This window comes from Epargyreus clarus, unplaced genomic scaffold (genome assembly GCF_041222505.1).
Source record: "Epargyreus clarus isolate Ecla_fem2 unplaced genomic scaffold, WU_Ecla_fem_2.2 ptg000007l, whole genome shotgun sequence".
NCBI classification, from domain to species: domain Eukaryota; kingdom Metazoa; phylum Arthropoda; class Insecta; order Lepidoptera; family Hesperiidae; genus Epargyreus; species Epargyreus clarus.
In genome coordinates this window covers 11,488,745-11,512,185 of record NW_027332215.1, presented here as the reverse complement: position 1 = coordinate 11,512,185, position 23,441 = coordinate 11,488,745, and the positions used below count along the sequence as shown (strand labels likewise).

Sequence of the window (23,441 nt, the reverse complement as noted above, 5' to 3'; positions counted from 1 at the left end):
CTTCGGTATTGATCTTTTATTAAAGTGCCTGACTTTTAAAGATGGGAAATTAAATTAATGAATGAATGATGTATTAAAATAAATGTGCCGGATGGAATTAAATTGAAATATCAGAAGAATAAAATGTTAATAAAATAGTAATACTTGTTGTTTCATGAAGTAATGTCAAAGAAAATTTCATTTATTTATAGAAAATGAAGAAACATGTTTTTATTATTACAATCGACTTAATTAATAATGTATCTATAGTTTTGAACCGCAATACTACGAACGCGGGCGAACGGAAATGTAGTTAGCAAATGCGCGTTAAATAAATTTCATATTTGAAGGATTTATTTCAAATCCGGAGGCCTTGTTTGAATCTATGATTTTACTGGGTTGAAATGTCGGCAACGCAGGAATTAAATTCGAGTATCGTGAATACCCGTAAGTTATAAGAATCTACCTGAAAATATTAATCAAGTACTGCTGTGTTCAAATTTGAAGGATATAGTAATATAAGGAAGAGTTAAACAAGACGTTCTGATTTAGACTCCGGGAGAGCAGTGCGTCTGTAGCTGACCAAAGGTAGTACTTCAGTCATATCTGGATACCATTGCAGATGTGCATACAACAGTGGCTACTTACAATCTCGAGGACAACTACTTCATTATTTTCTAGATTTTTACTTCTATATTAAAACTAGCTGACCCGGCAAACTTTGTACCGCCTCAAAATCTATTTATTTCATATAAAATATAGCCTATGTTACTCGTGGATAATGTAGCTTTCGAATGGTGAAAGAATTTTAAAAATCGGTCCAGTAGTTTTTGAGCCTATTCATTACAATCAAATAAACAAACAAAGTTTTCCTCTTTATAATATTAGTATAGATAACTTATCAATAAATTTTCTAAATACACTGATATAATCCCATCGGTATCCAGCTTCGGTCACAAATACGTAATCGTCTGTGTACGTTGCGCTTGCCCGCCCGCCCCTTTCATAGCCTACCGACTGTCTTTGAAAGTCTTTGTGATGGCCCTCCTCGTAACTCTGTTAGTGACTAAAAGCGGTCAGTAAACGATAAAATAACGTTCATGGTTTCAAATTTCAAACAAAGAAGTTTGCGCACAAATATAAGCTGTATTACTAGTATGTACCTACTACCCTGTTATGTATATGTGGTTATAGGTAGGCAGGTATCGTCAACACTCGTAGTAATAGGAGCCCGTACGCCCTAGTCCACCTCAATGGTCTAGTGCGAATTGGTAGACTTCGTACATTTTAGACTTCGATCACTAATAATTAGTGATCCTATTAGTGATCGAAGATTTTAGAGGACTTTTTTAGGAAACTCCCAGGTATGTAGGTTTTCTCATGATGTTTTCCCTTATCGTCGTACCTAGGGATGTATAATTTTGAAAAAATCAGAGGTGAGCGAGTGCCTGGGGTTTAAACCTGGGTCCCCCAGAGTTTCTGTCACTATTTAGCACTGATTTTCAGGTAGGTATATTCTTTACTTTTTTTGTACAATCAAACATATGGCTATACCTACCACCAATAAATCTAATGCCACGATCACAAAAGCCGTCTTCATCGTCATACGCTCGTAGTTTGTTCCTGAAAATTCCATCAACAATGATTTCAATTTTCTAAAGACTCGCTTATTTCACGGTTATTTGACGTCGCCGGGAAATATTGGACTAACTCCGGCCAACGGATAACGCGGTGTATTTTGTTTTGTATGTTATCTTTATCCACGATATGTATTTCACGAAAACATGTGAATTCATAATATAACATTTAATTTCGTTAAATATAATATCTTTATATATATATTTCTTATGTGCGTGTGTATGTCACTGAACTCCTCCTAAACGACTGGACTGATTTTGATGAAATTGGTTGTGTGTGTTCAAGGGGACTTGAGAATGGTTTAGATTCACAATTTAGTCCGTGGGAAAAGGCTTTTTTAATTATTTTTTTATTCGTAAGTAGTTATAGAATCGGAAACTATGCATTTGATCAAGTGATGATCTTTAGCAAAGTTGTTGTACATGAGCCCACGAGGGTTTGGGAGTTGGTAAGACCAATTTTCGGCAGATGGCACCACTGTCATATTGGAATGACAGGTACAAATTTTCCGTTTTATGTATGTCATATTATTTCATTTAAAATGCGGGCGAAGCCGCGGGCACCACTAGTGTACATATATATTTTTGCCAATAACCTTTTAACTAACGACAAATAACACTTTTATCATTTAATTGATTGGAGATAGTGTCGCTGAACCGTTGATTGTATAAGCTAGGATAAGGATAAGCATCTATCTTAAAATACTTTTTATCTTATCGATAATTTAAAGCCCGTGTTGCATATGTCGAGCAGTACGAGAGTCGAGTAGAGTCTAGAGTAAACATCACTTTACTCATAAAGAATTCAATTATATAGTGATAGCCCGCTCCACAACTATCAAACTCGGGCGTCTCGAAAAATTGTAGCCGAGTTCCGCAATGTCTCATAACATCGCAAAAACAAGGTGTGTTGCTAGCTATAAATATTAAATTTGCCGTATTCTCAGAGTTTGTCGGCATACACATCTGGTTCCTACACTAACCGCGGCGTTAAAAATTCAGCGGGACGTTATCGTCGTGCCAGCCTTTGTCCTGGATTCGATCGCCGTTTCTCCTTTTTCAATTCTAAATTTGAATTTTTTAGCAGAAACCGACGTTCTAATATAACGTGTCATATTTTGGGCTGTAATTTTATAATGGTTTTATTTTAAGTCTAGCATTGTACTTGGTTCTAAAAATTCGGGAACCCTACAGTTTTGTTTAAGAATGTCATAAGTACTGTACGAGTGAGGACACGTGGTTTAGTAACTTCGAGTATTTCATATAAACAAAGTCAAATTAATGTAATGAAATGATTTTAAAATAACATCAACATATCTTACAAGTATTTTCTACGACAACATTAAGTAAAAGTGCAACAAGGAAGCACACGCGAGTGGCAAGCACATTGATTGAACTATAACACCAACTACGTTGTTTTACTAATTTAAGTTTTAATTCTCAAAGCGGAGCGGAAGTGTACTTAATTTTAAAAAATGAGCAAACGACACCGCGGTTTGTGTGTACAGTGTAATGGAGTGCACCGTGCCGTTAATTTTCGTTGCCTTAAATGCTTAGCGAACTTTCGATCGCCATGCTGTTGACTCATCGCTTTCTACCACTTGTTACAAGTGTCATACAATCATTGAAATAATGTTTGGTTAACACCCGTTAAATAAATAGCTTTTACCCGCGGCTTCGCCCGCGTTTGTGGTTTTTATCTATCGAGATACGGTAATTTATTTCGGTTTAAAAGGTATAGGTAGGTATAAGGCAATGACATTTTATACAGTGACATACGTGTGAATTACTACTCCGCTCGAGAGCGACTGGAACTCGCTGAAGTCGATTTACACTACTTGACGTATGTATGTTGTCCGCTAGTAACTAATCTTTAGGTTATACATCTATGGTATAAGGTCCTTTCCTGAACCCCTGACATCGTGTGGACAAACTTTCATGAAAATCGGTTATGTAGTTGAAACTTAAAGTGTAGCAAACTAACATTCGCTTTTATAATATTAGTTGGATCTATCTCGTGTTATAACAGTAACCGTTTCAAAATTGTGTTGATACTACTGAAAAACGTTTTATTTATTGATGTTATTATTCGATGAATTTTGTGCGTTGCTCAATTTTATTACACGCCTTCTAACTCTGAGTCATGGTGTGCATTCCAATGACCACATTATGTATCGTCACAACAAATCCTGTGTAGATTCTTAATATTGCGTAGAAGATTACAAATAACTAACCAGCGCTTATTTAAATGGTAATTAAGCCTCCGGACCTCGGAAGGCACTTATTTCTGTGTTAAACGCTGCTTGCTTTGCTCTGATTTGAAAGATCAAACCTAGTTCTAAGAGCGAAACGTCTGATGCTTAGCTTTGTGGAAACCAATCCTTTTAGGTGTATAGTACTTGTAGCCACTTATCGTCAAGTGGTTCACAAAAAAATGTAATTTTCAATTCCTGTAAGTACCTATTTTCTATTACCGATGTAAAGATGCAACGCGTAATAACAGCAACAAACAATTATAAGTTAAATACAGGATACGTCCTGTATTATTACGATAATGCGTATATTCAATCCATGTAGGTAACATTATCGTGTAAACACAAATAAAATCGAACAATAGACATGCTGAAATGGATATTAGTGAAATCCTATATCCCTTGTTCAGGCTTCAGTATTGTAGGTGATGTTGTTGTGCTGAGAGGCGTCAACAACAAACAATAGATGGAACGTCTTATGCGTGTATGGCTACAACTTTATTAAGAGCTGAATAGACGGCGACCTGAAGTTAAAATATCATACGATATCTGATACCGTGATGGCCTCTATCTTTGTTTTAATCTAAAACAAGTTATGTATAATTCATTAAAAGAAGGGGTAACTGGTTATACTACAGATAATCTGTCTGTCTGTATTAATTGCCCGATACACATCTGCGTAACACTTTCAAGACAAATATCAAGGTAGCCTGCTACCCTTACATTGCGAAGGTTATTCTTTTAAGTTTCACGCTTGAATAATTGGCCACGTGCGAGCTGAACACGGCGGGTTAAGTGCCAACAAATTTTAATTTGTTTTTTTTTTTTTAAAGCGGCCATTATAAGTATTTTGTGAAAATTTCAAGTGTCTATAACGGTTCCAGAGATAGAGCCCTGTTACCATAGCCTGTTACAGACAGACAGAAAGCGGAGGCTTAGTATTAGTCTTCTATTTTTACCCATTAGGTACGGAACCCTAAAAATGTTTTTTGTCGCAAAGTTGTTTATATGAATAATATTGAAAGTTACGAATTGATAATATTAAATAATTAACATATATCTGATACCGATATTATAGTATTAAGCTTTTAAATATCTGTTAAGTCGCGTTGATAGTATAGGTAATGAAATATCCTTGTGCCTAGAGTAATCCATACTTTAGATATCTAGTTCGATAGATGGGGTATCATAACGGTCCTGTCAAACTGCTATGCACAGGAGTCTTCCTTTGTTGCAACCTAATATATTAGGTTACTGATCATGGATGCCACAGGCAATCAGAAATCCGATACTATTGATCCTTATGACAGCAGTTATAAGGGAGGGAAATATAGATGGCAGAGCATCAACGCATATGTAGATAAAAACTACCAATCGTGTCGGTTTTTTTATATAATATATGAGTAGCAGACAAGCATGCAGTCCACCTGATGACTGACTTCAGATAGGATAAGATATTCCTACCTGAGGTTGGCTATCTTACCAAGGGTAGCCTACCTAAGGGTAGCGGCGCATCTATATGTGCCGCTACCCTTGAGGACTAAGTAGAAACGCCTCGGAAGAGTATGACTTCCTTTCCACACCCTTCAAACCAGAACACAGCAGCGCTTAACATTGCTGTTATGAGACAGACATAGGTGTGGCCGAGTGCCGCCGGAGTCGAACCGTAAAGGGTTCTACCACCTTCTAATTGATTACAGATTACAGTTAGGTGGGACTTGCCGCATACCATCAGATAGTTGGCAAATTCGTTTGCTACTTGCATATTTAAAATCCTACAGACAACTCACAGAGTGAAAAAGACTTATGTAATCCATTGAGGTGGTTACGTCGACTTTGAGCATACTCGTATTATGGGAAGAGAAAGACAAAGCATAATATTTTATGCTACTGGATAGGGATGGCGATTCTTTCCGAAAAATATCGATTCGAATCGAAGTGTGATAAATTGATTCGCGAAAAAAATCGAGGCCCAAAGTATCAATTCTCTAAAAATCGACCTTCGATCTATTAAGCTAAAAAGGACGAAGGTAGCTGAAAAAATGGTTATCAGGACCAAACAAGCACTGAAATACGTATCCGTCAGTAAAAAACGTTTTGAACATTAAGGTCAATCAACTTCGAAAAGATCGAATTTCGTTTTCTAGGATGAAAGATCGATTCACTGAATCGATCCATTACTGGAGATTGATTTAAATAATCAATTCTTTGGTCCAACAAATCGATTCTTCGATTAATCCATCTCAGATCGCCATCCCTACTACTGGTTTACTGATTTTGCATGCACACAACTAGTTGGTTCATTGTTGAACCGTTGCCATCACTGGTGAGCTGATGACGTTTGCAGTTGGAACTCGATCAGGCGACATAACGGCAATTACAGTTCCCGATAACAAAATACAATTTGTTGATACACTTATCTACATACATTACTATTGTGTAAATAGCTGTGAACATGGCGAGGATTTTTGGAGGATTTTAGTTACAAACAAGAGCCAGCGATATAAAATATGATACTTACTTCGAATAACTAATTACTCTTCGACACTTCGAGCTTATAAAAATGGTTCTTAACCAGTCCTCATTACACATGTCTGCAAAAAAATCCTCCTTCAAAAAATTAGATCATAAATATGAAGATTTTGATGCTCTGAATCTGTTCCCGGTGGCAGACTTTTTCTATCACGTCTAGATTTTTTTTAAATGAATTGACTATTTTCCAAAAAAATAATATCCCTGAGGACTAAAATGGAATGCCTCGGAAAAGTATGTCTCTTTTAACACACCCTTCAAACCAGAACGCAACAGCGCTTAGCACTGCTATTGTAAGGCTAAAATAAGTGTGGCGATGGTGCCGCTGGAGGAACCACAAAGGGTTCTGCCACCTTCAAATTGGAAACATCTGACAACTGACGACCACTTCAACTGAAATTTCCTCTATCAATCCATATTTGACACAGAGTGGTGGTGTCATGCTTTTAGAAGTACAGACATCGCCCTATTTCTGGGTATCCCCAGAGATATAAACATGGTCACTATTTTACACCGGACCTATTTTAGTAATTATTAAATTTAACGCCATTAGTGGACTCCAACGAGACTCGTGTCCATATCCAGTCATTAGTCATAGAGTGGTTTGACATCGGTTATTTTGATGCTAAAAGCCTTGCTAAAGGCTATAAGTATTAGGTAATGTTAAAAATATGCTTTCTGTATGCACTTATATTTTGAGTATTCATGAAAGAAATCTAGATATGATATTTTATAGTAAGCTATCCCGACGAGATCCAGTTCGAAAATTTCGTCGATATTTTATCATTGCATTTTCTGCAGTTTTAACAGATTTTAAAAAATTTTCATGGTCGAACACGTATTATAAATTAAGTATGATTTACAGGTATTGATATTTTGGTAGAGTTAGAAGATTTCGTGAATCTATAAGGTAACGGAGAAGGAAAAGAAAATATTCTCGATTTATTTTCTTATACTATGAAATATTTATTATTTCTAACCAGACTACCTACTCGTTAGTTATCAAAGAAACTCTAGCTAGGCGAATAGGATATTTTAAAAATATATATTTCGTCAACCTTACCGTTGAACTTCAGTAAAACGGTTGACGAATTTGAAATTAGAATTATGTTGAAGTAGCAAACGAGTGTGCGGTCCACCTGAAGTTACTTCTGCCGCCCAAAACACATCTGTAATCAACCCCAGATAAGATTAAATTCCTACGTGAGGTTACCAAATGTGTTGCTCCCCCTGAGGACTATGTTGGAAAGCCGTACAAGTATGTTTACTTTACCAAACCCTTCAAACCAGAATACAGAAGCGCTTAGCACTACTTTTATTACACAGAAATAGTTGTGGCGGTGCTGGAATCGAACCACAGCGGACACCTTTAAAAAGTAAAGTATTTTTAGTGTGTCGCTAAAAAGTTTATGTTTTTGAGATGTGACGAAGTCTCACTGATATTTTATTAAGTAAGGCGGGCGGAGATGGGTGGTGGTGTGAAAAATTCAACGCAAGCAACCGTGCTCGGCAACCCTCGTGCAAGACGTGATGCAGCTTTTATAAAAATAGTTATTTATGACCTTTACTTCGCGGTGCTGTTTAACATAAATGTAAATAAATCGCCGCGTTAATAATACTGTTCTGTACTGATCGAAATGTAAATGTACAATAATGTCAATATGACACGGTATTTACTTATTGACTTGCATGTTGGAGTTTCACGCTTTAATAAATGAGTAGTTTTTTTTTAATTGTATTACTATGTTGGAGTTTCACGCCATTTAATAAATGAATAGTTTTTTATTTCCATTTATTTGTATTGCTGTGTGGAAGTTTTACGCCATTTAATAAATGAGTAGATTTTTATTTCCACTTATTTGTATTGCTGTGTGGAAGTTTTACGCCATTTAATGAGTAGTTTAGTAGTGTAGTAATAATGATAAATATATAAACAATGGCATTGTACGTGACGATTTACATGTTTAATTTTATTTTTTCATTATCATAAAAATAGGCTTAAGAAAAAACAATTAAGTACTTCTTTTGCTTGTTGATCGATTTTATTTGCTTTGTTAGGTATTGAAAAGCGTGTTATTGATGAAAACCCTTGGAAATTTTAAGTTTACGATCGAATCACAATCAGTAAACTAATGCTAGTTTGTATAGTTTTAAATTATATATATGTAACAGTTGTAAATAAGTCCTCCTGAGATAACTATGAATGACGTTTTGAGTATAGAAAAATAGTGAATAATATAATGATGTTATGGTATGATATCACTATATCTTTGTACCACATGCATCTTATTTAATTTAATGTAAAAAAAGCTCTTAAGCAGAGTAAACAGCTCTACATATTAAAAACCGTGCGTACGTTTAGCTCTGCCAAGGATAAGAGATCACGCCTTGATGGGCTAATAGTTTCTGTAAATATTTGATGCTAGAGTCGTTGCCTGCTGAGGAATTCAAGTCTAATCTCGCAATCGTACTTCGAACAGGACTAAAGCAATATTTTGTCGATTACGTAATCAATATCTATTCAAAATATATAAGTATTTATCATTATTTATTTAAAATTGTACTTGAATTACTGCTCTCTTCAATTGTTTTAAAATATTGAGCTCTGTGGCGTCTACATTGTAGATAATATGGGGTTTACAATAGTATTTTAATAAGGGTAGGTTAGATTTTTTTGCAGCAAATAAAATTAAAAATGTCTAATGAATGAATTTTGCAAGCAACTATACCTTAGACAATATTTTGCACGTTAGAAGGTGGTAAAAGTGTTAAACCTTTCGTCGTTCTACTCCGGAGGCGCCACCGCCTACCAAGTAGTGTACACCAAGCATTGGGAGTTCAGTTTGGGTTCAATCTAAACTAGGTAGTTAACCTACTTAAGGTAGGTTTTGTTGTTCCATATTTGAGAAAAAATATCTGTTACCCAACCTGCAGTTGACAATAGAGCAGTTTGAATAAACTACATATCTGGTTTGTATCGAGTACGTGAATGAATGTCCAATAAGCGACGTCTACCAATTTGGACGTATTTAATTGCCACATTCATAAAGGGAGCTGTGGAGTAAAGCTCTACCCGCTTTTCTCGACCGGAATGTGTTTAAACCAATCAGAAATAACTACGGTATAAGGCTGCTTTCACACAAAACGTATTGACGGCTGACGAGTGTCATAACAATCACCGTGAGGCCTGTCTGAATGTGAAATCATAACAATACCTTGTATAACGCAACAGCGTGAACAAAAGATGAGCAGGCATGGAAATGAAGGAAATTGCATAGCGCTCACTCACTGTCCGCGACTGACAATGTTTCTAGGTTGAACGCACACAAGTATAAACTATAAATATCTTTATATTGTCACGACTGACGCCTTCCGACGAGTCCGCGTCGATATATGAAGAGACCTTAAAGCACGTCGCTCTTCACTCAGGATGTTATGGACCTACGTAAATTTAACCTAAAATTTCGGATATCTGAAATAGTAATCTCACATAATTCCCGGTAGTGGCGCGGTTCAAATGACACACATTATGACAGGTTTTTGTTTAGATACTATGTGGGTTACATACCGTTTAGTAGCCACATAGTATCCGCATGAGTTTCTTAATTTCAAATAACAATTCATTTAAAAATATAATATTGTAACGGAAACCCAATGGTAATCTGAAATAATTCCTTATTCGTAACCATGGGTATATAAATCGACACGCTTAATATGTTTCACATATCTGGATCCAAAATGTCATATCTATAACAGTTAGTTTATTTCCGTACAGTATCGCTTAATATGCGAATCTACACTAATAATATTATAAAGAGGAAAACTTTGTTTGTTTGTTTGGTTGTAATGAATAGGCTCAAAAACTACAGGTCCGATTTTAAAAATTCTTTCACCATTCGAAAGCTACACGAAGTGTTATCCACGAGGCTATATTTTATATGAAATATATTTGATAATAGATTTTGAGGCGGTACAAAGCTTGCCGGGTCAGCTAGTAGTTAAATAAAATTGTCTTAATGTGGCGTGTTAGTGTTCTCAATGCATCGTATGACATCAAGTGGTAAAAGTAAATCGAAATGCATAAAAGTTCACAACAGCAACATTCAGACAAGTGCAAGTGGGACTGCTTTAATTCATTTTAATCAGACATACTTTACTCATGAAGTTTATAGAACTTCTTGAGAACGTAGTTTTGAGACGCACATTGCTGGCGAAGGGCAATAAACGTGCTAATATTTATTTTTGTACTGGTGAAACAAAAACGGTGATATCATACGTACCGAAGACACGGACAGGACGCTCCTAGCCCGGGGCGTTGCCAAACATAGTCCTCGATATTTTTTCACGTCCCGTCACGATGACGTTTCACTCACGATACGTGTTAACCATGGATTAGTAAAGATACTTCGCTGCCTTGAAATTGAATAACGCCACAAAAGGCTGATTTATCAGTTATTTTTTTGAATTCTTGACAAATTAAAAACATATTTAGAGAAAATTTACGAATAAATAACTAATACTGCGTAATTTATATAACAAATAAATAAGTATTTCAAATATTTTAAGGACATTTTAGCACGGAGACGTGGCAAAACTTTTTTACGCAACTATTTCAATTCTTAAGACTGTTTACATTTTCTTTTTAGGAGTGAGTAATCTTTACTAATCTATGGTGTTAACTAAAATATTTAGTTACTATACTGTTCGGAATTCTATATTTAAATTCATTTTAATTGGTTCCGTTTGGGCTGACCGCCTATCGCCTGATCGATAGTTCCTAAAGCTCGTTTGTGGCTTAAGCTAATGTATTACTTAAGCTACTGTCGCTCGTGCGTCCAATTTGTTGAGCGTCTGACGAGCAGTGCGTGTTGATTTTCGAAAAATCTCTTAACAGTCGATTGTTTACACGTATAGATACATAACACTGACGCATAAGCAACTAAATAGTCGCCGAGTAGTTTCGCAGCAGTGCGACAATCGACAATAGATAAGTAAAGATTGCTCACTCCTAACAAGAAAATGTACCCAGTTTTGAGAATTGAAATAGTTGCGTAAAAAACTTTTGCCACGTCTCCGTGCTAAAATGTCCCTAAAATATTTGAAATAATTATTTATTTATTATGTAAATTACGCAGTATTAGTTATTTATTCGTAAATTTTCTCAAAAATTGTTTTTATTTGTCAAGAATTAAAAAAAAAGAACTTACTAATAAGCCTTTTGTGGCTTCATTCAATTTCAAGGCGGCGAAGTATCATTACTAATCTATGGGTAAAACCAACACTCGAGCTAATACGCGGTCAGCCTTAGGCACGAGAATGTCGCACACACATTGCATATTATTATATATCACATACACATAAAATAATTCTTATAAATATTTGTAATCCATTTACTTGTTTCTGTTTTCATTAACTTACTAAATTACCAATTTACAGTCACATCACATTGATTGATGTCCAGGTTAATAGCAGGCTATTAATAAAATTTACATCACTTTTTAAATACCGATACTTTTTCCATTTTTAACTGAATTCGAAATAGGAGGAGGATTCTTAATTCGTCCGTATATAATATGTTTTTATATTTTTATTATTAGTAGATATTAGTAGATATACTACTATTATTAGTAGTATATCTACCAGTAATAATAGTATATCTATGTTAAGTCTTGCTTTGAGTTATGACATGTCATCTGAATTTTGCAATGTCTTTTGTGAAAGAAGTGTGATAATAAAGATGTATTATTGTAAATATTGATTATGAATTATAGAAGAATATTTTAGACCTCGCTTGTGATCATTTTTTAACAAATATATATTAATGAATGAAACGATTTTTTGATCCATTTTATAACTTTTATCATTCCCGCGCAAAATACAATTCAAACGTCAAGAGCGTTCTTTTTCATTTTTATATTAACTACTACAATCGTACCAGCCAGTGATATAAATGGGCGCTTATTATTAAAAAATACATCATGAAAATAACACATTATATAATTTGAATATATTTCAAACGAAATGTACGTTTAAAATAGGTACGTTAGCAGGTCCTTGTATTTAAGACGGAATTATTAACGGTGTGCAGTCAAGGTCTTCGCAAACTGACAATTTCAGAAATTTCTTGCAACGATATCTGTAGATTCCAGGTTGCTGAACCACAAATTAATTAAATTTACAGCTCTCGGAACATAATAATTGGAGTTGCTGACTAAAATTGTTTATCGATCTATAAATTTGTGGCTTTGAACTTAAATTTTATAAATAAATCATTTTGTCACTAAGTTTTTGTAAGATACATAGTTTAATTTATTCAAGTATTATGATTAGTGATTAATTTAAGGTTTTATTAAAGTTTAGGCATCGTTAGTATTCTGAAAAATAAAAAAAATAATTGGTAAAGGAACAAAATAAATCTTATTAAAATGTTTAATTGTGGCTTCTCAATTTATACTTTATGGTCACTACTCACTATATTTACCAACGGGTGGTAAATATGTCTACCCTCCTGTAGAGTCATTCGTCGTTCGATTCTAGACTCACCACCGCTACACCTAATTTCTGCCTCATAAGCACTTACAGTGTTAGGCGATGCTGCGTTCTGCTTTGAAGGGTGTGGTAACGATAATATTTACACAGGTTTTTCTTCTGCTTTGAAGAGTGTGATAATCTGATAATGAAAAGTGTAATATAGGGTGGCGCAAAATTAATCACCCTATTTTGTATTTGAACAACTTTTGTTTTGAATAAAAATGGGATTTTGAGTAATGTACTCTACATTACCAGGACCTGTAACTTTTCTTTGCCTATTACCAAATATGATATCTGTCAAGTGTCTTCCACCAGCGTTGATACAAAATTGCGCCCGTTTTATCATATTTTATCGTATTTACACTGGGCGTTCCAACTTAGCTCTAAAACTTGTAGCAACACTTCTACAGCCTACCACAGGTAGAAATTAAATCCAATCTGAGATTGATAACAGATGCCAAGAATCGGCAACGGCAAATGGACCAAAACCAAATGGATAGCATGGGCACATTTACTAATTCGCAACTTCCAAAATAAAATGCATAAAATACCATTAGTTTCACTATTTCAAAATGTCATGACATGTGACTCGCGGTGGAATGCAGACGTGAAACAACATTCGCACGCCACTTGACTGGGATGCCGCCTTAACCCGTTCCATTCCGGTGTCGCTTTCACCGGTTACTCCGCGGAGTTTAATTCATCTTAGGAAATAATTTCCGTAACCATAAACGTAAGTTGCCGATGCTTGGGGTCGACGCATGGAATCACACTGATTGAATAGTTTTCACTTTTTATACTTAACTAGTAGTGTCCGCTTCGACCGCGTTTTAATAAAAATAATACATCTAATGATCTGAAAATTTGTACCTTCATTGAACGACAGTGGCGCCATCTGACGAAAAAGGTCGTACCAACTCAGAAACTTTCTTGCGCTCATGCACAACAACTTTGATAAAGATGATCACATTCACATGATCAAATGCATAGTGTACGATTCTATAAAGGACATACAGACAAACATTCATTTTTATTTATAATACATATATAGATTTTTTATATATATTTGTGCCTATAGACAACAATTATATAGATACAAGACGGTTGCGTTGTTTCATTTAAAAAGTACAATTTCTTTTTTTTTAATTAAAAGTAGTCCTACTAAAGTAGTCATCCTTAAAACCAAAAAGTTATTCTACAATTCGCTCAGTCGAGATTGGAATTATACCATATTTTCGAAAAAATGACATTAGTGCCCAAAGCTCAAGCCAATTACTGTTTTGTTTTCACCTATTTAGATTTACCAGTAGATCTATCTACCTGAGCTAAGCGTAAAAGATACTAATCTATGGTAAAAGATATAAAATGTTTCATTTTGAAAAAGATATTGTTTTTATTAATGCTCATTTTCTTTTAATGTCCAAGTTAATTTCTTAAATCGCATCTGACAAAGCCTTAATTAAACAGAGACGTTAATTTAAAATCTAATTGACACGATAACAAAAATGAACTATGATGGGTACTTTTGAAGTTAATTATCATAAAAGTCGATCAAAACTCAATTCTCGATCAATGCATTTTTGGATGAGCGCAAAATATAATAGGTATCCAAAGATTCTGGTTCTTGGCCGAGGCTCAATTATGACCGAATCGTGGCCGATACCGAAACTCCGGTTATATTGGATTTCTGTTAGTGACAACCTTTGGTGTGGTCACTATAATTGTCTAGAAATGTCCAATTGACATCCAGTGACAGACTTCATGAATGTATTCTCAGAGCGGCCGGACAAGTGTGGGTTCCGTTACCTATGTAACACACAGGTCAAGCCAATAAAAGCGTGATAAAATTTAAAAAGCATACAATATAACGTACCGGTACCGAACTTCGTTCAAACATAGAAACTTTTATAGGAAACATTGTACTTATTTATATTTTTACTATGATACAATTTTACACTAGTACACTATAGTGTAGCACTCACAGGAAGTTGTTGCATCGCGATCGAGCGGAGAGAGTTCTCTCAAACAATAGTTTTCACTTTAGACGCGCGAACTGTACTTTCGATTTGCTACTCATAGTTCGACAACTTTCTCGTGTCCTGGCGTACGTGCGTTAATTCGACGTGATAATCGTTTCGGTTGCGTCATTTGAATTTCAAATTCGTGTCCATGTGTAACTGTAAAGTCAAGTCTGTCTGTCTCTCTTCCTTAGCACTACTTTCAAGTGTGGCATCGGAAAATCAATGCTTAAAACGGAATTTTACATTAGAGCTGTTATAACAACATGCTTTTAATCTGAACTACATAATACACTTATTTGTAATGCCACTATCAGGTCTTCAATAGATATCAATCAGTAAGAAAATTAGTGACAAATAAAGGAGACAAAAATACGGAACTGTTTTATATTTGCTTATTTATTTATTACTAGCTTATACCCGCGGCTTCGCTCGCGGTCCGAGGTTTTTATCTGTCTCTCGGGAACGGTACTTTTTCGGGATAAAAGACATCCTATGTCCTTTTCTGAACACATGACAACGTGCAAAATTTCATGATAATTGGTTTTGTGTTCAAGGCGTAAATGTGTCAAACAAACAAACTCTCATTCACATTTTAATATTAGTTAGGATAGAAATTTTAACGAACCATACGATAGCGAGTCACATGACGAGAAACGTGACGGCGCGTTCACAAAATTAATTGAATGTTGAATGGCTATTATTTGGCTAATTTCTCTTTCTCTACGGATTCTTGGTGAGAAGATAATGAAATAGGTACAATCCATAACAAAGGCATTATGTCCATTAAAATCGTTTGTTTGAGGTGAAAGGATTTCGAAATTAAATTATCTTAATCACTTCTGTTAATCTAGTCTACGTATTGTTGGTTTGAATATTACTGAAACAATGGACTGTGTAACCGCCCCTGTCAACTATTCAACGTTTCCAACCCTTTTAAATGGGGCAGCACACTTCGGTGAAATAGTTAAAGGTAAATCGAACAAATACTTCAGTTAAATTAAAGTGTCTGTCTATAATTAAAGATACGTCATTTCCAAGCTCATAATACTTATTTGCACGAAATTAAAACATAAAATTATAATTTTATGATTGCCTGCCTAAAATCTTTGAAGGTACGAAATCGATTCAGACGGGTTTTCAAGCGATTAGACTTTATCGTCAATTTCTTAAATTATAAAACCGTTGTATTTCACATTAATTATAAAAATATTATATTTACCTAGTGCAATATTTATGTCGTTTATTGTTAGACACATTGGTAGTTTCGTTTGACAACTTTTTTTAAATTCTTTGGGACGCAGGTTTCCTCACGATATTATCCTTCACCCTTAAAACAAGGGATAATCAATTTCGAATTCGCACATAACTTTCCTGTGCCTGCTGAGTTTCAACCTAGACTATCACGTTTATTATCTAAATATATATAACTCAAAGATGACTGAATGACATAGTGATCTATCAACGCACAGCCCAAACCACTGGACGGATCGGGCTGAAATTTGGCATGCAGGTAGATGTTATGGCGTAGGTATCCGCTAAGAAAGGATTTTGAATCAATTCTACCCCCAAGGGGATAAAATAGGGGGTGAAAATATTACTTCGTAACGCGAGCGAAGCCACGGGCAACAGCTCGATAGATAATAAACTCATAGCTTTATACAGTTCTTTGTTCTAAGCAAATTATCGTTTACTAACCTACCGGAAAATTGTTTATAATCGTAGAATTGTGGTGTGATTGCAATTTTTATTAAGTTTTTAATTAAAAATTAAACCATTCTAATAACGACTATAGACACAATGTTTTACTTTTTATGTGTCACTGAGCACACGTTCATAAAATTGATAAGCGGGTCTCGTATCTACGAGTGTAACAGCAGTCGGATCACTTCCGTGGCAACGGTTCAATTCAGATAAGTAAAGTCCATTGCTCCACCTAAAATCTTAACTATGTTCCATATTACATAGTATAGGCAAGTATATGTATATGTATTTGCCAGAAATCTTAATGGGGAATTTAGGTTTCTGTTTCTGGGCCTGGGTGTTTGTGTATTTGTCTTTGTGTGTGTCCATAGCTCCCACGATACAGGGAATCCTAGTGGTGAGTGTAGAAGGCGTATACTTGGGGTAGAAATTCAAGATATCCACAGTATACAAGTGTCTATACTGTGGACTACTGTTAACATCATGTATTTAAACAGTAAATATATTTAGAAATAAGTATAAATTATACTTACTAGAGCTTCAGGTGAACACCTAACAAGCTACGATATACTTATTCAATTTACTGTCACTCACCTGATCAATTATAGACATTACACCAATAAGTCGCTTCTTCACAACTTGGATGCGAAACGAAAATTCATATAGCTACATAAACACCACATTATTACAGGAAAACATTCCTAATGTGATTTTAATAACAATTTATTTCATTCACAAGCACAGTTCAAATTGAGCAATACCAAAGACTCCCAGTGATATGAACAAAATGCGTCTACCCGCGATATAACAATCGAACTCAGCTGCTCACGTGTTTCCTCTCACTTCTCTTCGCTGTACGCATATCCGTGAGTCACTCTATGGGCTCACTGAAAATCAGCGCCGTGGTGCAACTCACCATGGCACCAATGCTGAGTGAGTGCCTTTTCCGTATGCAATGTATACATAAAAGTATAGGGATATGCTGTAACTTACCTAAATAACTATTGTATTTTTATTCTGCTGTGTTGTTTTAGTATGTATCATGAGTTTTATATGTACCTATATCCCATTCTTTTGTAATTAACTTAAGTAACTTGTAATTGATATGTGTGTGTGTACAATGCATTACGTAATAAAGTTATTTCATTTCATTTCATTTCATTTGATGGGAATATTCTAGAGTCCTTAGATAGGTCAAAGATCCGTTGCTCTTGCTCCTCGGAGGACTAAGTTAGAACTCATCCTCTAAACTGAATTTATAGTTTTGCCTCATAACAACAGAGCTTAACACTATTATTATGTATATAAGTATATTAACCTTACATTAACAGGCATGCTAGCTATAGCAAACCCATTCAGTTATCTTAAAAGTATTTTTACCACAGCTTATACTACGCTGGTAGCATACACAATTACACATATAACATAACTAACAAACGTTACTACTCAATACTAAACTTGCTGTCTTAAAACTCTTCGTTTTTAGGGTTCCCTACCCAATGGATAAACACGGAACCCTATTACTAAACCTTCGCTGTCTGTCCCTCTGTCCGTCACAGGGCTCTATCTCCTGAGCCGTAATAGAAAGACCCTTGAAATTTTCACAGAGTATATAAAACCGTGGCTGCTTAACAACCAATACTAAAAATAAAAATAGCTTGCAAATAAATTGGAGTCGCCATACGAGACTGGTATGTGCGAGTTTGACTTGCACTTGGCCAATAATTTTTATTTACCTATGTATGTGTTTTGTGTCCAATAAAGTAAATAATTACCCCGCAGTACGGGGCATCTTATGTGACTTTGCGTAGTTCTGTTACCTTATCTATAGTGATCTCATACATTATTATGCAACTCTAGGATGTACCGAACACTCGTATTAGTGAAAGTTCGTCGCGTTTTGTTAATAAAATAATGTAGGCATTTACACCAGTGTGGTGGTTGTTACTTACCATATGACGTAATAGGCATATCATAATAACGAACACTAACACACGAACGAACAATAGCAATGACGGCCTAATGGTTAAGAAACTCGGCCTCTTGATCGAGGGGTCCAAGGTTAAATTCCCAGACAAGCACCACTGATTTTTCAATGTTAGTGTGCGTATTAGAAGTTACTTGCTTAAAAGGTGAAGGAAAACATCGTGAGGCATACCCGAAAATCTTTAAAAAAAAAGATTTTCAAAGGTATGTGAAATCTATGAATTCGCACTTGTCCAGCGCGGTGGATTATGGCCTAATTCTTTCTCATTCTGTGAAGACACCCGCGCCCAGCAGTGGGACTATCGTGGGTTGTTGAATAACGAACAGACTGATTTACAAATATTAATATATCTATGTATATAGTAGTTTCTTATTTTCGAATCGGAAATTCACTTGCTACTTATTTCACTTCAAAGATGCTGTTTGACTTCAAACGATTTTTGAAAATAAGAAAATATCGTTATCGAATAGTAATTTCCTGTACGAAATACAAAGTAACAAGAAACTTTGAAATACGTGGGGCCACTTCATTGCAGTTCCGACTTTCAATAAATACGTTTCTGTTTTTGTTTGTTATTGGCAGTTACTTTTTGCGCTTTTTCATAATTTTGTTCGTCCTTATCATAATAGTTTTAATGAGAATTCATATAGGCACGTTATTAATAAATAATCAATGTTCTGGCCAATGACATAATAGATCTATGGTTCTGGCTATCAAACTTTCAAAATTGAATTTCTACCTTTTTTATACTATAAAAGTAGTTTTTTATAAGAGACGAGTTTGCAGTCCACCTGAGGGTACACTTACAATGACAGTATGGGCGGCAGTAGCCACTGTTACTGCCGCCCATGGACATCTGTAGTCAAACCCAGATAGATATATTCCTACCTGAGGTCGGCCACAGGCGCCGCTACCCCTGAGGACTAAGTTGGAATGTATCGGAAAAGTATATCTCTCTTACCACACCCTTCAAACTAGAATACAGCAGCGCTTAACACTGCTTTTTTCTGTGTTCAACTACCTACTAGGCCTACTAGAACCACGTACCACCTACTAGAAATTGTAAAATCTTGATCTTTGGATAGATAATGACATTTGTTCTGACGACAACACGAAACACATAGAGCTAACCTCGGTCGCTGGTTGGTTCGATGGTTTTTTTACTACGCCTACTATACCTATTAAATATTTAAATAAAGATGTCTTGATATTTCGTGTTCAAACTTAGACGTCTGGCATGTAATGGATCAGAGCAAGGAATGTACCAAAGAAAATGTCAGACTTTAAAAACATCTAAACTTTCAAGTCTGCGGCTCTTCCGGAACGCAGTTCAAGATCTGTCGTAAAATGTAGACTAAAAGAGCTAGTTAATAACGTGGTAAAATTAAATTCCTATTTACAACTCAAAATTGATTAATATCATATCAAAATACGCTTATGTGTGTTAAATTAATTTTATATCACGGCGTGCGTAAATTGACGTTTTACGCACGCTTCGCGTGCGCAAAACCCCCATTTCCGACCCCGTAATATAAAATTTTATACAACACGCGGACGAAAAATGTTTTTCTGACTCGTGTGATTGCAGTCCTCGCCTGCGGCTCGGCCTGCAAACTCACACTTGTCAGAAAAAAATTTTTCGTCCTCGTATTGTAATGTACTAATTCATTATCGTCTAAATAATCTCATCTATAAACGACTATAGGCGTATAATTAATCGGAGCTATAAAATAAATACTTAAAGGAAATTTTGGTGTTCCGTTCGTTGGCATCCTCAACCAGAATGCTTGTGAATGTGATAAACCGTAATGGGTGCACCAAACTGTACTTTCGAACAAAGGCCTATGTAATAGTGTTATTCTACGGGCCGATTTATCTGATGGTCCGGTCACATTGCCGAAATATATGGACAGTCCGCCTCGGCGCAATCGCTAAATATAACCTGTATTCTATACGCAAACATTGTCTCTTATAATAAGAATAGATAATTACATTGCATTTAATTTTTCTATATTTTTGCTAATATTATAAAGTGGAAAGAATTGTTCGTTTATCATCGATCTGAATCGGTTTCGAAGATACACGATTAGAATTATATTGTCCAAAATAAACACAATTATAAAATAAGTTTTCAGCTTTATTACGACTCGAAAGCTACATTATCCACGAGTAACATAGGCTATATTTTATATGCAATATATTTCATAAATAGATTTTGAGGCGGTACAAAGTTTGCCGGGTCAGCTAGTCATAAATAATCATAATATGTAATCCTAAATAATGTTATTATTAAAACAATTTATAAGTCTATTACAGCCTACTGTTTAAATGCATAGTTTATGATAATAAAGTTTTCTTTTTTTCCGGTTTAGTTGTTCTTACATTATAATTAACATTTTGTTTTATTTGTTGCAGCTATGACCGCGACCAACCCTTCACCTTCCAACTGGGTGTGGGTCAAGTGATCAAGGGCTGGGACCAGGGCTTGACTGACATGTGCGTGGGTAAGTAACACTTTTTCGTCTGTTTATATAGATATGATAATACGTCTGTCTGTCTTTTTTTTACTACGACATCCATCTGATCACCATGAATATTTCGTATTGAGTACCCTGAGAAAAATCTGGCATTATACGAGGGGTGACGTAAGAGTATATATCAATAATATCGAATTAAAAAAAGATATTTTTGCGAACAAAAAAGTATTTCCATTTTTAAGAGAGTTAGGTAGACACTAGGTAGTGTTCACAAATATATATTAGATACAAAATACATTTATAGGTATAAAATAGGTATAAATTATTTATTTTATTTTTACTTTTTGTATTCGTCTGCTACTATAGGAATATTACTTATTTAAAAAAAATACACTGTATGAAACTGGCATTTTATATAGATGGACCTGAATAGCACTTTTTAATTTTCGTGTATTTCGTAGAAAAAACATTAAATCCAGGGAATGAACAGCACTGCCGCCCTACGAAGTTATTTAACTACTGCGGTTAAAAGACGAAAACAAACTAACCGAAGCTAAACCCCCTTTCTGGGGGAGTTTTGTTTCGAGTAGTGCACTTCTAATAGTTCTGTCGATGGAAGTTTTTATAGTTATTTAGTTTTTATAGTTATTTGAACGCTCATGAATTTAAAACTTAAAAAAAAACATGGTACTTGGAACGAACTACGAAAACATTTGCACGAGTACTATTAGCACTCTTTTCTGGGGAATTTCTAAACAGGATAGCTCTCATGTTAAATCGCTTAGAAGAGACCGAAAAGGATCTAGAAGATTCACTTCTGTGATACATGTATTTATGTTACACCCTGTATCTATCAACAAGGTTTGGGGATGAAATTCATAAAACAGTGAACATCGATAGATATTATAGGTATTTTGTACACAACAAAGCTCCAAGGATTATCTGTTTTCAATACAATATACAATATTAAATACGAAGCTCTACTTCATTGAAGCTTAATACGAGTGTTTGTTGGTATAAGTTTCTTAAGAGCGATATATACCTACTTGTAGGTTCCAGATATTTTAAATACCGCTAATACTTTACCCAGATTTTGTTATGTGATTATGATACACCGAGATAATAAGGCCTTTGTGCATGAAGCCAATATTGAACGCATCGCGGCGGAAAAACGATTTTGAGCTTTGTTTTATGAAGTGACGCCAAAATTGCATTTTTAATGACACTTCATGCCAGGTGCAACGCTTCTGCGTAAATTGAAAAAATGTTGCCGAATTTTTTTACCGTTTACATTAGACATAGAGCGACATGAAACAGTTTCATCCTGGAAACAATATTTTCTGTCACAAAAAATAACTTTAACCGAAGCGTCGGTGTAGGCTAGAGGAAATTTAATGAATTCATTATGAACTACGGTTTCGCGAGCCGTAGGGATCGTGTACAGTATACATTATAGTCCGACCGACTCGTTTTGCCGATGCATTTTTAGTGTTTCGTACCCAAAGGGTAAAAATGGAACTCTATTACTAAGCCGCTGTCTGTCCATCTGTCAGTGTGTCAGAGGGACTATCTGAAACCGTAATAGATAGACACTTGAAAATTTCATAGAATACTATTGGTAAGTGACAATGCGATTCAATAGTCAGTCTCTAGCGTAAGTATCGAATGGTTGTGTGTAAAACGAAATTATATGAAAGCAAACTTTTACGACGCTATTTTGAAATTTAAATACTCGTAGATCTTTAATTCTTTACCCATTATAAATAAGTTTACACTCGTATATGTTTAAGACGAATCGTAAATGTAAATCCATTTATGTCTATTGCACGACTCATGATGCGAAGCATCAGAGGGCTTTACGATCGAAAAATGTTTTTCGCTTCATTTTGGCGGCTATTTTTATTATTATAGCCTTGATAGTTCACGGAATCAAGATATTTTGGATACTATTGTCGAGATAATTTAATGGAGATTAATTCCATACTTTTTAAAAATTGATTTACTGCAATAGAATTTGAAAAAATCACCAAAATAGGTCAAAAAAATTTCCTGTCCGTCATGTGTGAAACCTGAAAACACTGTAACTTGTGAAAAAATCCATCATTTGAGTTATTTTTTTTTTTTTAATTCTAATCGACGATTGTAGGTCACTGAATGCGAATGGTTAATTAATTCAGTGTCGTTTAATTGCAATTAATAAAAAACGAAAACTACAAGATATTATGTACATTTATTCCACCAGGGGCGCTTGTGCAGTACCTTCTTCCTACTACAGCTGGTTTTTCGGCAATTAATTTTGAACGACTTAAGTTTTTTTTTTATAT

At 35.0% G+C, this 23,441-nt stretch overlaps 1 protein-coding gene across 2 annotated transcripts in view; it reads left to right on the top strand.

Annotated features, from left to right (window-relative positions):
- Positions 1-23,441, top strand: part of Fkbp14 (peptidyl-prolyl cis-trans isomerase Fkb14) — a 54,880-nt gene that overhangs the window by 27,412 nt on the left and 4,027 nt on the right. For both annotated transcript variants that reach the window (XM_073074631.1, XM_073074632.1), the window contains exon 2: positions 21,056-21,144. In XM_073074631.1, the coding sequence (XP_072930732.1) occupies positions 21,056-21,144 (89 nt within the window). The remainder of the gene's footprint in view (positions 1-21,055; positions 21,145-23,441) is intronic.